This window comes from Mesoplodon densirostris, chromosome 18, assembly GCF_025265405.1.
Source record: "Mesoplodon densirostris isolate mMesDen1 chromosome 18, mMesDen1 primary haplotype, whole genome shotgun sequence".
Lineage (NCBI taxonomy): Eukaryota > Metazoa > Chordata > Mammalia > Artiodactyla > Ziphiidae > Mesoplodon > Mesoplodon densirostris.
Genome location: NC_082678.1, coordinates 3,495,468 through 3,513,750, shown reverse-complemented (window position 1 = coordinate 3,513,750; position 18,283 = coordinate 3,495,468). Strand labels below are relative to the sequence as shown.

The 18,283-nt window shown below is 41.6% G+C and overlaps 1 protein-coding gene across 1 annotated transcript in view; it reads right to left on the bottom strand.

Annotated features, from left to right (window-relative positions):
* Window positions 1-18,283, bottom strand: part of SKAP1 (src kinase associated phosphoprotein 1) — a 269,272-nt gene that overhangs the window by 8,814 nt on the left and 242,175 nt on the right. The window contains exon 11 of the mRNA XM_060081646.1: window positions 11,404-11,504. Coding sequence (XP_059937629.1) covers window positions 11,404-11,504 — 101 coding nt within the window. The remainder of the gene's footprint in view (window positions 1-11,403; window positions 11,505-18,283) is intronic.

Genomic DNA, 18,283 nt, shown 5'->3' with positions numbered 1-18,283 from the left:
TGCAGTGGGGGTGGGGTGGGGGGGAGGCGCAGGCCAGGATATTTTTTATTTTAAAATAATTTCCAGAGATCGTCTTTTTTGCTTCCTTCAAAAAAAGCAGAAAAGTTATTCTACTGTTGCTGTAAGGTTATTGAGGTTGTTCGTTGCAAAACAGGGTAGGATAGAGTGGAATCATTCTCTAAAGAATTATTTTTATTAATCTCGATTCCCTCAATTGGACATGGGAGGAGGTGAGCAGATGCTCCTTTTCTCTTATGTTTTTCTCTTATCCCTGCACCTTGCTATGGTGATGTGTTCATCTGGGGCTGGTGCCTGTCTGCTTTACACTCTCTGCATCAGGTATCACTTTGACCCTGTCCTGCTCCAAACAAAGCCATCTTGTTCAGGACAGGTATACATTTAGTCCCTGGTCACCATGCCCTCTTCAGAAAGGAACACTGTCTATATTATTAATTTTTAGCTTAAAATCTTACATTTTCTCTCTATAAGTACAGATGTTGAGCATCAGATTTCCACTGCCTTTCCTCCACTTGATTTTGTCAGATTCAGTGATTTGGGGCTAGAATGTAGGAAGCTGGGGTAGGTTTCAGAGAAAGAGGGGATGACAGACCTTAGACAAATGGAAGAGAGTTGCACATAACCAAGAAAATTAGGATTCCTTTTGCTATGTGAATTAAAGAAATGAATAATTTAATCCGTGAGATTGTTCCGGCGAGGGAAAGGCAACGTCCCAGTTGCGAAGCCTACAGCCTGTCGGTGTGTTACATCATCTGCACACATAGGCGTTTCCATGACAACCGCTTATAGCTTCATTTCCTGGATCCCTCTAGGGGGTGTCACAGCCAGATCCACCTGCTTTTCACCCTACCCTCGGTGGGGTCATGGTAAGGTCGCCAGAATAAATGAACGCGGGTACTAATGATCTGTTTACTGCTGTTTATGCTCTGTGTGTGTCAGGGGCACGCACATTTAGAGAGCTCATTATGGTTGCAATTAGAATGCACCATCGCTAGATATTTAACTCCTTTTTCTTTTAAATTAGCATTTTAATAACATTCTTTGAGCAGAGAAACAAAATGACCATTTTTCACGGACAAACTTCTAGCTGTAGGTGCAACTTTAATGGCAAAGTTGTGAAGGGAAAAGAAGGGAGAAAAAAAGGCCATTTTTACTACTTTCACCCTCCTTCTTACCAAAAGGATATTTTTATTTGCTTTCTAACACACTCCATTTCCTAAATTTGTTTTGAATCCAATTATATTGGGTGGTTTAAAGTACTGCACTCTTGTTGGATGGAAATTAGCAGCTACTGAAATTAACTTTCTATGTGACCTGTGAAAGGGACGAAAATAATTACAAGTGTGTGTAAGAGACCCTTCTCCAAAAGACCCTTGCTGTAGGATCGGACTGTGATCTGATGCTACCATTATCAAATATCTTTATATAGTAATTGCAAGGGCTATTTTCTTTAAAAAGGTGGTTGCAATTACTGTTTTTGTTTTGTAATTCTTAGGATTATCTTATAGAGGATAAATGATGACAAAAACTTGTCATTATAAACAGGATAAATAAGAAGCAGAAATAATGAAAATAATAACACAGCATCATTTGCCGTTTAAAAAGGTGAGATCGGGCCTCCCTGGTGGCGCAAGTGGTTGAGAGTCCGCCTGCCGATGCAGGGGATACGGGTTCGTGCCCCGGTCTGGGAGGATCCCATATGCCGCGGAGCGGCTGGGCCCGTGAGCCATGGCCGCTGAGCCTGCGTGTCCGGAGCCTGCGCGTCCGGAGCCTGTGCTCCGCAGCGGGGGAGGCCACAACAGTGAGAGGCCCGCATACCGCAAAAAAAAAAAAAAAAAAAAAAAAAAAAAAAAAAAAGGTGAGATCTTGGGGCATCAAAAAGTAAGACAGAACAGGAAAAATACAAGGTAGAGACCCACTGGGTCAGAATGTTCCAATAGGCACTAATTGCTTTTTAGGAATCAGCGAACACCTTTGCTAGGTGTTTATAGATCCTCTGTTTGTAGAAAGTACAGTGAAAAATAACAATTTGAATGTTTCGATTATCTTTCCCAGTCTGTTCCATTTTCATTATTTATTTCCTATAAATCGGGACCTTGCTGAACATAATTCTGCAGACAAGGAGGTTGATGGGACAGCCAATGTGAATGAGGAGATAGATGGTGGGTGCGTATAAGATAGATGCTATGTGTTTATGAAAAGGAGCAGTATGTCTGCATGTGAACATCCACAAAGTAGAGCAAGCAAGCGTGTAAACTATAACGGGTATTTATAGGTGGAAAAAAAAAGGTGCAAGGAAGATTGTATGGGAACAAGCACACTGAGCCTGAAAAGGATTTGCTTTTTTCCTACCCTCCATGTCCAAGTTCCACTAAGATGTCCCCTGCTTGCTGTGGCTCCTGTGAAACCTCACAAGCCTTTCCATGACAACAGATGGGGGATTTCACAGCCAGAAGACACAGGAGGTCAATAGTTGAAAAGCAAGCATTAGAAAGAGAGATCTTTATCGACATCAAAACAATCACCCGAAAGATAGAAGGAGGAAAAATTTAAAGATGTAGCAGGAAAGAAAAAGCCTTTATAAAAATGCAGGTTAAAATGTTTAGGCTTTTGTATCAGCCTAGTTGTACCTTAGACTCTGCCATTTCATAAATAAAATACGGATAGCATAGACTATAACCTGGTGATAGCTACCCCAGGACATATCTAGATACACTTCTGTTATTTTAATTAAATACTGCATTATGGTTTGTGACAACTACATAGCTACAGCGTAAATGAATTTGGAATTAAAGTGTTACTTAGGCATCCAGTAATTTTTGTTTCATTCCTCAGTTTTACAAAGCAAATAGCTATAAAATCAAGATGTTTGTTCATTTACAGATGGAGCAGGATTGTTGTCGCTGTTTTTTTTCTCCTTAATCCTCCTGCACAAAAAGAAGACAGAGCTCAGAGTCTGGCTCCCAACACTCTTAGCTTATGAGACACATCACAAAGAAAAACACATCCTCTTGACTATAATGTGAAATGCTGAATATTAATTGCTGGTATTTCGCTTATCTTTCTAGCTGAGTTCTGTCTTTTAACAATTATTCTGATGGGCTGCAGTCTTGCACTGCCAGGTGATTTTTCTCCTTTGCTTAATATTTAGAAACGCATTTTATTTTATTTTCTTTTTTAAAAAAAAACCCTTAAAGTTCATAATCCTCCTTGGAAGTTTTTAGTATCTGGAACTCTTGCCAAATACAGAATATTAGTGGGAACAGGGAAACCGCCAAAGCTCTTTGCTGAAAAGATGATGCACTTTCTGAATCTAAAAGAAAAAATATTTTTCATTCTAGGAATATTAATATTTCCTTAATGAAACTTGAGAGGGTATTACAATTTGATATAATCAATTGGTCAGTTTCAATGTCACTTCACTAGCAAATTATGAGAAAGAATATTCTTGTCTTACAGGCACAGATTTTCACTCAAAATTTATATGTTAAAGTAAAAGGATTTTTGTTCAAATCTGAGGATTTAATTGTATCTTGAATGCGTCATATGTCAAGATGAAAGTTTTTAAATAGCAAGTTTTCTGAAATCATTGTGTCTATTATTTCTAGTGTGAGAATCAATATAATCTTTTTATTAGTCTTAAATACCACAAGTCTGCTAACTCCAGCTTTTCTGTGTTCTAACCAATTATCCCAAGCCCCCTGTAACTAATCCTATATGCATAGAAGTTACTGCTCTGTATATCTGCAATGAGGTTATAATTTGCTTCAGTATTTTGCTAGTTTGATTGGAGAGCTGGATCCATACACTACCAAGAAAAACTAGCAGACAGAGGTTTGGGGAGGCTGAGTTCCTTTTGAGAAAATAATTGCACAGAAACAAAGCTTTTGTGACCCCCTTTTAAATAGAGCATCTCACCGAAATGTCATCCAGCCTCTTTGGCAGATTAGTGAGGAGTTTATTACTAAATCTCTGTCTAATAAACGTGCAGTTGACTCTGGAGGAGCTGCTTGTTATAATACTGGCAGTGGGAAATGGAGGGAATGTCACAGTTAAAGACACAAATTTTCCCCATAATATATTCGAATGGAAACCTCTGAATCCAATACTACATGGGCATATCTTATAAATTTACAATATTTCAGTCTCAACAGCCTTCACCGGTTAGTTTTAAAGATTTATGTGGTAAAAAATTACTCAGTGATGAATATGGTTTATTCTGTGCAGTATTGGAGGTATAAGGAATTAAACTACCGTCTTTAACAGTGAATTTATTATTACCTCTGTCAAAAGACAAAGCCTTTAACAGCATTCGTTATAAATTCACTGCAAAATAAATGGTTGGAATTTTTTTACACTGGAGTTTGTAAAGCAATGGGTGATTGTGAGTATTAACCTAACCCTGCCATGGCTTATATGGTTCTAGGTAAACATTTCTGTCTGGGTCTCACAGCTAATTATCTGATCTGGGACTTTCCACCTGACTGAAAGGGGTGTGTGTGTGTGTGTACAAAGTGAAGGGCCTTGTTCAGGACAACAGTTCAGGACTGAGGAGATTAAAGTGGAAAATGCCAATTTTACTTTTTTTTTTTTAATGGGTTTTATAATAAATGGCCAGGGTTTAGAGAATAAGGTTGATATGTAGCCAGGTCTCTTGTTTGCAGGTTTATATGCACGCATATGCACAGACACATACATGCATAAGCACACATACACATACACACACTCACGCTCACAAACACCCTCTCCCTTTTGTCCTCTCTTGGAATGGGTGTCCCCTCATTTATAAAAATTACCTGGAGGAATGAGGCTGCCAGGGTTTGTTCTAGATGATTGGTTCCTGTCTGGGGGAAAGGAATGGCCTCGACTGAATTTGACCGGTGTATGACCGTTGCCTTCCAGCTGACCCCAAATCCCATTCCCATCCTCCTAACTCTATAGCCTCCCATAGGGGTTATTAATGAGAGAAAACACCATCATCATCATCATCTTCGTCATCACAGCACAGTGTTGACCTGCTTGTTAACATGAAATGGGGTTATGGGGACAGCTTCTGCTTCTCTTTTTGTATCATCATAAATAAGAAAAGGTATTTTCTGATGGTACCCTCCCTCACCGCCCCCTTTGGTTAGGTCAGAGGTGAGTGATAGCTCTTTGGCAGGCATTGATCAGTTTCATCACTATGTTTGTACAGTCTGTGCCCCAGGCCTGTATTCGCCCCACTTCCTACCCCCGAATTACCTCCCAAATTACCCTGCCCATCCCCCAGTCAGCCAAGCGGAGGGTAATGGTGCCTGAGGAGGTCCTAAATGGACACTAGATGTCACCAAACACCTCCTTTCTCTCAGAGCCCTGAAATTAAAAAAAAAAAAAAAAAAAAAAAAAAAAACTTCACTTAAAGCAATTGAAGGAATTAACTTATCTGTTTTTATGAGGTGTTGTCAAATTCAACTAAGCACACTTAAAAGAGGAAGTACTGCTGCATTCAGATAATTTTTACAACATACAAATCTCTTCTGGAGGGGTTGGGGTCAAGGGAGGGGAAAGGTCTACATTCTTTAAGTAGTCCTTTGAGGGAGTAGGTGAAGAACACTGGGCTTTAAAAATCCTATTATAACAGACATGGTGTAATGTTAACATAGTCCAGATGTGCCAGGGACAGGCCTGCTGCTTTCGGATAACTAGGAGCTGGGTTTGGAGCCAGGACCCGGCCTGAATTTAAGTAGCTCCAATCCAGTGCTGGAAGCTAACTGTCATCCAGGATGATGAAATCGGTCCATCCTCATCCACATAAGACCCATGGCCATCTGACAGCATCATATGTTCAATGTTAAACTTGACCTTGCCTTTAAGGCTCCCTGTTTCCATACCAACTGTACCAGCAGAGAAGACAACCAAAGCATGGTGTGTTTGGGTGGTGAGAATATCTCCCCACCCTGGCTAAGCCACCATGTAAGTATAACCCTTCTGTGGTGCCCAGCCTGTTGCTCCAAGGCTGCCTTCCATGGAAATAAGTAGCTGGAAAAACCTTGGAGGAGCCCAGGGTCAACTCACGAGTCACACAACATAAGCTCAAGAGATGTAGCCTATCAACTCTGTTTACCTTAAATGGTAAACAGGGACCATTTAAGGGTCATTCAGGGACCTCTTCTTCTTTCTATACAATTGAGAGAGTTTCTTTCTCTCTTTAATTTGCCCTTATCTGCTGGACAGCTCATGTTACCACTATAAATTACTTCTGGAAGAGGAGGCCTAATTTTTAAATGGGCGTTTATTTAGGTTATCTCGAAGAGTAGAACAAGCACCTTTATTATTTAGAAAAAGGTTCCCTAGTGAGAGGCCTTTAAGCCAGGAAGACAGAGTCACTTCTCTGAATCATGGAAACTGTGGCTCGTCTTATCCAAATAGAGACTTCTTACCTCCCTTTCTCCTACTTACAATAAATGCTCACAGCAGTGCTGGTCCACAGAAGGGCCTTACGATCCTCAGATAAAAGGAACTAAGCCAGGGCGCAGAGTTACTGCACCGAGGGTGATTCAGCACCTACCCTGTCATGCCTGGTGCCCAGGCTGAATGGATTTTTGGAGTACACCTGTTGTTGAACCCCTGCCAAGTACTGATGGCCACTAACCCCCAAATCACTTTTCCCCGCTGTTGATGTTTGGAATGTCAGACAGATGAGCAGCAGCCGGCGTGTATTTCAAACACAGCAGATGGATTTTTATATTAGCTCCTATTTCATGTTCAGGCGGAGCGACCACCACACTAAAACCGCAGCCTCTGTGCTGCCGAGTTTGCTTCTGTGAGATTAATTTTGTGAAATTAATTGGGACAAGATTGAAAAGGAAATTAAAATGTAGCTGAGTGAATAGGCCTTTCAAACACCTTTTTCCTGCTCTATTCAAACTTGAATTCTGTGGTGGTCTCAGGCATGGTGGGAAGTAATTTACGGGAGCCATCGGTTACGTATGAGGAGACCTGCACAAGCACCACAATCTGGAGCCACTGAAGAGCGTTAAAACACCCCGCCATGGCCTGAGCTGCGTCCCTGCACCGGGTGGAAGCAAAGTTCGGTCCCTGCACCAAAAATGCTGTTCAGAAATATCTGGGCCCAAAAGGAATGCGGGAACGTCCACTGGATGCACAGATCTGCTCCATTAAAAAAATCTCCTTTTAATATATTTGCGGCCCAAATTGGAACTCAGTGCATTAAGTGGGCATGCAACACAGATAGATGTGTTAGGGGAGGTGGGCGGGGTCCTGCAGACTGTGCCATTGCTTACTGTTTCAGAGCTGCGATACATGGCTCTGGCCTCTCCTCAAAGAAGTTTGAACAATTGATCAATTTTGCCAGTGACAAACTCTCTCAGACCAGGAAAGGCACAGTGCATTTCCACGTAAGGCCTCTTCACTGGATGGCCTTCTATTTCCAAGAGAGGACCTTTTGAGCTTTCGAACATCTCTGTGAAAGAGTTCTTGGCAGGACCTTTTGTTTTTCTCTCAATTCACTAATAATTTATTGAACTCCTAGTGTGTACCCAATATTGACCCCCAAAGTTTATTGTTAGTGGAAAAGAGGGGAATATAATAATAATTATCATCCTAGATGCCAGGCGCTTCTTTACACAAATTCCCTAATGAAAGTGTCACAATACCCTATAAATAGAAATTATCCCATTTCTACAGATGAGGAAACTGAGGATTAGCAAGATTAAGTGACTTTGTTCAAGGTCACATAAGTAACCCACCTGTTGACGATTTGCTTCCCTAAGAATAGGACAGGTGATGGGCATTTGGTTATCTATGGGGGTGCAGCTTTCTTACCCAGCCAATCATCTTCTCTGGAAAAAAATTTTTAAAAGGGTAAATAGCTCTCTTTCTGGGATCATTCCTATCCAAAGGCCCTAGACCAAAGGCCCTAGACCCTAACAGACTCTCTTGGCCCTAGGATTCTAGGATTCAGGGTTGGGTCATACTTGGGCAACTATTAAAAAACAGTAGGTGTGGTGTGTGTGTTTACGCATGTGTGTGTGTGTGTATATATATATATATATATATATATATATATATATATATATAATGAATATTATTAATCTATAAAAAAGAATGAAATAATGCCATTTGCAGCAACATGAATGGACCTAGAGATTATCATACTAAGTGTAGTAAGTCAGAGAAAGACAAATATATGATATCACTTATATGTGAAATCTGAAAAAAATGATACAAATCAACATACTATTTATAAAATAGAAATAGACTCATAGACGCAGAAAACGATCTTATGGTTACCAAAGGGGAAAGGGGGAGGGAAGGATAAATCAGGAGTTTGGGATTAGCAGATACATACTACTCTATATAAAATAGATAAACAACAAAGTCCCACTGTATAGCACAAGGAACTAAATTCAATACCTTGTAATAAACTATAATGGAAAAGAATCTGAAAAAGAATATATATATATATACATATACATATATATGTAAAACTGAATCACTTTGCTATACACCAGAAACTAACACAACATTGTAAATCACAACATTGTAAATAAACTATACTTCAATTAAAAAAAAAAACAAATAAATACCAAAAAAAAAAAAGAGAGAGAGAAAGAAACAGCAGGGAGCAGCAGGAACCCAAGAATAAAGTTATTACCCCCCAATTCCCACCCCACTTCCCCATCCAGGGGCCACTTCTGTTCTCTACCTGCCACCCCCTGCCCCTCAGAATATTTCTCTTATCATACAAAGAGAGAGGGAAAAGCCAAATGCATTTATGAGGGCCCAAAACAAAAGAACGTAGAATTTTTTTCTTTGTTTAATCTGAATAAATAATTAAAGCTAAGACACATTTTTGTGTGGCATTTCTTTAGCAGATTTGCGAAGTCAGCCTCACCATGTTTATTTAGACCAGGAATGTTTGAGGTGGAAGGAACCTTAGAGCTCTAACACAACTCCCTCATTTTACAGGTGAGGAAACTGCTCCAGGTAAGCTGAGCTGCACTCAGTTGCATCTTGTCTTGTGTTTCTCAGGGAAACAGACTTCTCTAGGTTCCTAAGAAGTGGGCTTTTCTCGCCTGACGCAAGTTCTACTGGCCAGAGAGAAAAGTAAAATGGAGGTTTCTAGATACCATTTTTCTGGACTAACCTCAACTTGGGTCAGTTCTGTCCCTTCAGGTGTGAGAGGCAGGCTGCAGAGTGTAACTGACTCCAATAAAGGAAGCCAGCTGGGGCTAAATATGGAATAATATGGAATAAATTTAGGATCCATATGAGAGAAAATTCCTGAGATTAGGAGTTACTGAACATCTGAATAGACATACAGCTGACAATGGCAGTGGAATCTCCTTTTCCATCTGTCTGAATTGGTTCATTTGTGCTTTTTAGAGGCAAGGGAATGGATCGGGTGGCCTTTTAAGGTTCCTTCCTGTCCAAGGACTCTTATTGAGTTAAGTAACATAATAAAGGTAAATCCAATCTGAAATGCTCCCCAAGCCAATGTTAACTGGACTGAAGTTTTATGAGGGAAACTTCAGTTAAGCTTCTAATTTCTTCCCTTGCCATGCAGAGATGAGCAATGTGGAGAAGGGTGGCAACTGGTGTAGCTTTTGGGGTAAGAAATGTGCTACTACCAAGGTAAGGGATGACTACGAACTCAGGACCTTCCAGGAGATGGAGAAAGATGCCCGATAGAACCAAGGCAGCCAACTATTCCCTGTGAATTAAACTCTGATATATTGGCTTTTAGTAATGAAGGAGGGGAAGGGGGCTTGGTTAAAAAAACCCAAAACAGGTTGGGGAAGGTCCCCACGTTCTTTGGTATCTCAAAATTACAACAGCCCTGGTAACGGCAGACAGCTCTATACTGCAGGGCAAGTCACCGCACAGCCCCTTCTAAATGGAGGAAAGGGACCCCCAGTGAGAAGTCATTAACAAAGGCAAAAGACATGCAAAACAAACAAAATAATCATGACCGCCAGCAGACAGTCTGACTCTGTCCTCCCCTTCTCCTGCCACAGGCACCTCAGACAATGTAAACAGTTAATTTGTTCACCTGCAGGCTCTGGGCAAACAGAGGCCTGGTCACACCTGAGTGGATAACTCGATTACCCCAGCGTGGTAATAATGTACACAAATTCTATTACTCGGCAAACTTTGCTTTCGGGCATTTGAAATACCAATCAGGCCAATGTCCACTCCCTTCTTTGCTTCCAATTTATTCTTGGTGTATTGGAGCTGCACCGGAATGGCACTAGGGTGGTGCTGAATTAGGAGCCTGGAAGAAATCACTAGAAGATTGTGATCTCACCCAGCAGGGATTGCAGGCCTCCTGCTCTCTGGAAAAAGGTTGGGTCTGAATTTGGTCCTAGTTCAAACGGGACTCGTTGGAACTGCTGAAAGGTACCTTCGGTCAGCCCTGGTCTGCTGCTTAAGGAGCTTGTGGTATATTTCAAACTGAGACAAACACCTGGCCAAGGTAATGACATTTACAGAACAAAGATAAATTGTAAATGATGGGTTAATAACACAATGGGTTTTCCATTTTCCTTTATGGAGTTCACATACTAATCAATTAAAGAGCAAATTGCGCCTCTTTCAAAAATGTGTTGATATTGATTGCCTCATAGAGGGAGAACTTTTTAACAAGTTTTTTAGGGACAGAATCGATTTCCTTAGCCCACCTATACAGAATATGTGCAGTCTTTCTTTACAAGGATGGTGTTAGTGATCCCTCAAACAGTAGCCCATGAGTTTTGAAGCTTCTTCACGTTGGTGATGGATCTGCAATAATATATCCTTATTTTTGCCCATCTTTTTGTATCCAGCAATACCATTTGTGAGATGGTTAACTGTGGCTAGGGGCTACCTCTGTGACTGAGGAAGAGAAGGAAGTTAGCTGGCCCTTGTGAGTTGGATTCACTATCTTGGCCTTGTCAGCACTTGCTCAAACCAACTGAGCTAACTAGCTCTGACTCCTCCCCCCATATATAACTATGTTACAGTGTTGTTTATCTATAGATGAAACAAGAAGGCAGCTGACCCGGCTAGAATATTTTCAAGAGTATTTTATGGTAATAAATTATGTATGTGGTGATGACCTTTTAAGCACCACAAGACCCTTTAAAATGATCAAATTTTGATTGGCATAGTTTTAGTATTATGTCTACTTTATTCTATTTTTAAATTCAAAAATTGGTTCCTGAATCTGAATTTTCAATTAAAATTTTCCCTGACAATTATAAAACAATGGAAGTTTACGTGTTAGGGAGCCATGTAATACACACAAGAGAAGAATATGACATGGGATAATTCTGGTTATGGTGACTACATCATCAAGAGTGAGAAAATCCACTTTTGATCCAAGCCCCACACTCTAATCCTTACCTTGCTCAGAATGCGGATGAGGTCACCCCGTTGGAAGGACAGTTCGTCTGGCTGGTCACCATGGCAATCCCATAGGCCCTGATAATAATTGGCATAGTCCACTGATCAAAGAGAGGAGAAATCAAAGTTAAAAGGACCCTGTCTTTTTCTATGGAGCCCACATTTTTGCTGCAAATGGAAACCAAGGTTCTGATATTACCCCTAGGAAACCTAAGATTCAGGGGGTTTGGGATGAGATACAGCCAGACACTCAGCATGAGCAAAGGACTGTGGGAGAAGGAGATCATTAACTAACATTAAATATTTACAGTTCACCCTTAGTCAGATGCTATTCAGTAATATGATAAATATATTCATATATTAATAAAAGAAAATCAAGCAGGTAATTTTTCACCTGGTTTATAAGTAAGCAGCACAAAGAGATTTTCTGCCAGACTTTCTTCATCCAGGGCATCTAAACTATCCAGTGCGTCTTTTTATTATGCATTGAAGGAATGAGATAAGTCTCCTAATTCTGCTTGTTTACGAGAGAGGCTGAGTCAGCCAGCACAGATCTGCATTGCAGTCTCACAGGTTGGCCCCCTCTGTTACACAGGAACTTCATCCTGGGCACTTCCCACCCAGGTACTTACTATAGGAGGTAATTACCAATAAATGTGGAAACGAATAGCCCAGTCTTTAAGTGGAACCAAGGGGGTGTCTCATCCATTACAACTAAATTCTGGGTGGGCTGGCCCTTTTCCAGCATCTCATTTGTAGACGCTGAACATGTCTGCCAAGATTTATCTGCAAGTCCCCAGGGGAACAGAAACCAAAGTGATCTGCATTAAAAATGAAAGCAACCAACGACAACAAACCAAGCTTTAGAAGCAGCTGAAGAGATTTACTGGGCTTCTCAGCAAGACTAGATGGCAGTGATGCCACAGGACAGTCATAGATTCTTAACAATGAAGAATTCGTATTGATCTTCTTCTACCCGGAAAGGTTAAACACTAGAGTACAAAGTGGGAGAGGATCTGGGGATTTGAATGGCAGGAGAGCTAATGCCCACTGGACCAGGGATAATGTGGCAGTGCTCCCCGTTCCTTAGGACACTATGTATGAGAGTGATATGCAAAGCACCTACAAAAGATGACATTCCTGGGGCTTCCCTGGTGGCGCAGTGGTTGAGAGTCCGCCTGCCGATGCAGGGGACACGGGTTTGTGCCCCGGTCCGGGAAGATCCCACATGCCGCGGAACGGCTGGGCCCGTGAGCCATGGCCGCTGAGCCTGTGCGTCCGGAGCCTGTGCTCCGCAACGGGAGAGGCCACAACAGTGAGAGGCCCGCGTATGGCAAAAAAAAAAAAAAAAGATGACATTCCTACTGATGGGAGTTAGGAGTCCTGGGTTCTAATTAAAATTCAAATGATCTGGGGGGACCTTATTCTACAGTTTCCACCTTTCCCTTCATTTGTCTTGACCCTCCCAGGAGGGGTGATGGTGCTCGTTGCTGGGGATGGGAATAGATAGAGGGCAGGTGGGCAGTGGGGGGACACAGGCTCTGGCTGTATTTGCTGTTTGTCTCCTTGTTCCTAACGTATGAGCAATTCAAAGAATAAAGGCACAGAGGAACAAAATCCCTATATGTCTCTGGAAAAGAACTTTAGGAGGAATCGTAAAGTGCACAAAAACAGAGGGGGACAGAGCTGTTCAGATTCAGATACTGCAAACAAAAGTAAAAATGTTAACCACATAGAAACTCAAGCATGTTTTCTTTACACAGAAAATGTTTGTATATGCAGTAGACAACAGAGGGTAGCAAACAAGACAACTACACTGGAAACATTCTGGCACAGAGTTAAGAATATGTTTGGAAAAAAAAATTCATTAGGAAAAAATGCGAACTATTGAAAAGACAAGGCATGTTTTTTTGGGGAGGGATATCAGTGCATGAAATAATAGAGAAATATCAGTTCCTGAAAAATGAAGTAGTTTTCCCAGAGGATATAATGCTTTTTCAGTTGTAATGGAGTTGATGATTCACCCCAAGATCTTGCCTAAGTTTAGGAATGAAAAGTATATTGACATCAATATTCTTCATGGATTTATATGTGATAAAGAAAATAATTTTATAAAAATAGATTTTTTAAAAACATAACTTGATGTTTCCAAATTGTAAGACTGACAAAGTTCTCTTGGCTTTTTCTGGCCTAGCAGATGGTCACTGTGGTGTACTGCTCCCCACATGCCTGGGTGTGGGACAGCTCCTGAGATTATGAGTACCTTTTGGGTATATATGTAAAAAGTGATTTGATATTGGGTATCTAAGACACCTGGGGAGAACATCTGGAAAAAGAGCTATTCTAAAAGCACAACAGATCATAGGGAATGCAAGAAGCTAGCAGAAAAACAAAAGCCTTCCAAGAAAAACTAAAGATAGAAGATGCCTTCAATTTTTCATAAGCTAAAGGCCCAAAGAAGATAGAGCTCAGGAATCCAGGAGATAGTTTAACCTAGCCCAAGAACTGGAATTGTCAGAATCATAACAAGGCTGCTTCGGAAAATAAGCAGAATGAAGGGCTAAAAATGGGGAAAAGGTTGGACTTGCTATGTAAACAGAGGTATTCTGGTATTAAAGAAATCTGGGAGAGGAATGTCTTAACTGGACAAGATTGGATTCTGTGTTGCAGACTCCCAGTTTAACACATGTGATTGGCTTTAGGTATATGTGTGCACGAAACTTCAGTACATTCATTCTTTAGCCTTCAACAGACATGTACACAGAACCTACTGTGCCATGGACTATGCTAGATGCTGGGAATTCTGCATCAGCCACGCACACGGTTCCCACCCTTAGGGCTGCCATCCAGCAGTGGCGGCACCATGAAACAGTCACACAACTATTTATTTATTTATGATTGCGATATGTCTTCAAAGGAGAAATTGAGGGTCCTGTGTATAATAGGGAACCTAACCTAGTCTGAGGGGTCAGAGAAGGTTTCCCTGAAGCTTTAGTTGTAAAACAAAAGCCTGATCAAACCTTGAAGAGGTGAAGAGGTAAGGCCAAGGAGGGCTTTATTCCTGAAACTTGGCCCCAGGAAGAGCTTGATGGCTGGGAGGTCTGCTGGGCCAGTCCAGCTTCTCCCTAAACTTGCCCAGCATGTCCTGTGAACAGAGGAAGCATGGGGAGACTTTGATGTCTTTAGATCAGTAAGGAATTGGGAGCCTGAGAGGAAGGATTGCCTCTGTGGGCTGGATTGAGGTTCCTTTAGGTTTACACTCCTCTGGCAGCAGTCTGAGATCAGAAATAGTGCAGCATTCTGACCATTTAATTAATTCAAAACATCCTCATTCTCATTTTGAGGACATTATTCCATCTAATTATTTTTTTCCAGTCTGTCCATTTGGAATGAAAAACAAAAGAATAAAGCTTAATGCCAGCATTTCTCAACGTCTATCCAAAAAAACGTAACTCTGCACTAAATAAAGCCTGGAAATTCTAAAGAAAAGCACTAATATATTCAGCATAAAACAGACAGAGGACCTAGAGCAATAATGACACCACTAATAACTAAAACAGTTATAACAATTAACAACAATTACAATGATAGAGAAGCTAATGGGTATGGTCACGGCATTTAAATTGCCAGCAGAGCTGAGGAGGACTTTTTCTAGAGAAAGAAAAAGGGGGGAAGCATCTTATTTTCTTTGTCCCATGTCAGAGGAGCTATGCTCCCAGCAGGTAAAATGTCATAGGAAGGCTAGCAGCAGACCAAGTTAAAAAATATATTGTTTTTCTCTCTTTTCTAGGTATTTATTGCAAAGCATCTGTCATTCCACACCAAGTCTTTATAACCAGTGACAGTCATTTCTCCTGTAACTGAGGCCAAGTTGGTGCTACTATTGACAGAGTCAATATTTGAAAATGAGCCTCCATGACGGAAAGAGTTCTAAGGTGAAAGGAGCAGACACCATTCTGCCTTTCCCCCTCCTTAGGGACAACAGAGCCTGACTATGTTCTTTCCAGAGTTCATATGTCACCTTGGGCTTCTGTTTGGGGGATAGTGGGTAGCTCCAGAATTCAAGCTGTGACCAAGGAAAAGAGGCAAAAGGCAAGTCAGCATGTTGTTTACATTTTCTTGATAAGCAAAAGGACTGTGCCAATGTGGCCCTGGGTATAACTACTTAACAGATTATAGAAAAGAGAGACAAAAGGAGAAGACAGATAAAGCCAGTTCTTGCTAGAGCATGAGAAATGGACAAAGAAGGCCAAAGCAATGGCCCATTGGAAGGGACTTGAAATGTTCTCTAGGCCAGGCCAGAAAGGCCACCATGTTCAGTCCATTAAAGCAGACTCAGCCTGATACCTTATTAACCATTTCAGAAAGAAAGGCAAAAAATTTTGCCAAGCTCCACTGACTTTGACACCAGAACAGGAAGAGCAACTGAACAATACTATTTGCTTGTTTTCATAGCCCTTTAGTCTTTGAGTTTTGAAATTACTATGGTCCTTTTTTTTTTTTTGCTGTACGTGGGCCTCTCATTGTTGTGGCCTCTCCTGTTGTGGAGCACAGGCTCCGGCCGCGCAGGCTCAGCAGCCATGGCCCATGGGCCCAGCCGCTCCGCGGCATGTGGGATCTTCCCAGACCAAGGCACGAACCCATGTCCCCTGCATCGGCAGGGGGACTCTCAACCACTGCGCCACCAGGGAAGCCCCAAAATTACTATGGTCCTTAATGTTATAAGTATGATCTTGAAGTGGGGAACACTCACAGATCCTAATTTTCATCTCCTGTGTTCCTTTTATTGGGCCAAAGTTATAGCTGGGTGACGATCCACTCACATTTGTCTTGGGAAATAGGTTTCAAAAAGTAAGAGATGCAAATACCTCTGTGGCTCCCCTCTGTTTCTTTTGTGTAATAGTTCACTCCATTGGCTGCCACTAAAGTGGAAAAAGTGCCTCAGAAATGGAATGCTCATCAGCAACCATTTTTCTGCCCTGCAGAAATGAGTGAACATGGGATCCCCCTTGGCTGAGTTTGCCTACAACTTCAGAGCAAAAGCAACCTGTTTCAAGATCCTCCTTGGTCAGAGGTTTGACATATCTAAGGATGATTTGCGCCTCCAGCTCTGCTTTTTGTTTTTCATGGCATACCCAAGCAAACGGCCAGCTGTTTTCATACAGACAGCACAGAATGAGTTTTATTTTTGGTTACCTGGACATGCCTTCTCATGATAGGGAAGGGAGATAAGCTGTCATCACCAAAGACACTTAGTGTTAGACTGTTAGGCTGATGGGTTGGAATTTAGTGAAAATCTGAGGTGTTGAAGAGTCACTCATTAGAATAACCCTGTTACTAACAGTCAAGCTGTAAACCGAGCTCTTTATAGATTGAATAATCAATACTACAAGGCCGTGATAGATTTTCTAGGTAACAGAACAAAATAAAAGAAATTACATCTTACAGGGTCATTAACACCCAATCAGGATAAACTGAATTCCTTTTTCCCCTCTTCTGATAAGCTCTTAGTTGGGTTTTAAAAATGTAAGCAGTCGGGCTTCCCTGGTGGCGCAGTGGTTAAGAGTCCGCCTGCCGATGCAGGGAACATGGGTTCGTGCCCCGGTCCGGGAAGATCCCACATGCCACGGAACGGCTGGGCCCGTGAGCCATGGCTGCTGGGCCTGCGCGTCCAGAGCCTGTGCTCCGCAATGGGAGAGGCCCCAACGGTGAGAGGCCCGCATACCGCAAAAAAAAAAAAAAAAAAAAAAAAGTAAGCAGTTCCATCAGTGAAAAGCATAGCATTCCAGGAAAAGGATCCCTGGAATAGTGAAGAAAAGTATGTGGATTTTAAAGGTGACCCTGCTAGCCATGGTATCTTTTAGGAGAAAATATTTTTCCCCCTCAAAGGGCATGTGACCCCTGACTTGCCCAAGTGAACCAAACCTGTGTAGCTTGCCTGTTACAGAAGAATTCACGTTGTCCTGGAGCTCCCGGCCTTTTATATGCCTACCTATCCCACGAACCTCTGTATTTTATTGTTTTAAAGCTAAGTGATGACATTTGGATGTTACATATTTGTTGCAGTTTCTATAGCTCCTTTGTAGAAAAGGCACCATATAAATTCAATAAATAAATAAGTAAACACAGGTAATATAAATTCCTGCCTCAGATTCTGCAGAGAGAGGGAAAAGTCCTCCTCTGTTTTTTTAATCACTAAGTCACCAATCGTTATAACTGGTGGCAGGTATAAACCATAGAAACATATTTAGAGCTCACTACACTTTAACAACACCTATTTTGGAGGCAGGAAGCATGAGGAACAAAGGGTTTTTTTTTTTTTTTTAAATGTACTTCAATGATAGCTGCTGGCACAGTTAAGAAATAAAACTCTCCTCACTCTTCAGATTGAACCTTAGAAAGAGGGGTGGAAGGAAGAAAAGGTATGAGGGAGACGTCTGAAACTGAATTTTAGGCTTTTGCCAGAAGACTGCTGCTTCCCATGGGAGTTTAAAGTTGGCCATAGGAAGCTTCTAGTTACTCCACCCAAGCCGTCCACATGAAGTGCTCCTTTCCTGCACTAGCAAGGGAAGTTGGTTGAGGAGAGACATACGTGGGACATGGCTCGGTCCGGAAACAGGTTTTTTGTTGGACTTCTGTACGGCAAGTAGAATGGTAAAAACGAAGATTCAGAATGGACTTGATCACACGTGTTAACTGTCACGAGGTCCTTACGTGAAACCACACTCACATCCCTGTTTTACTTGCCTCCGTTCTCTCTTTGGCTTTGGCACATGAATTCTTTTTTTTTTTTTTTTTTTTTTTTTTTTTGCAGTATGCGGGCCTCTCACTGTTGTGGCCTCCCCCGTTGCGGAGCACAGGCTCCGGACGCGCAGGCTCC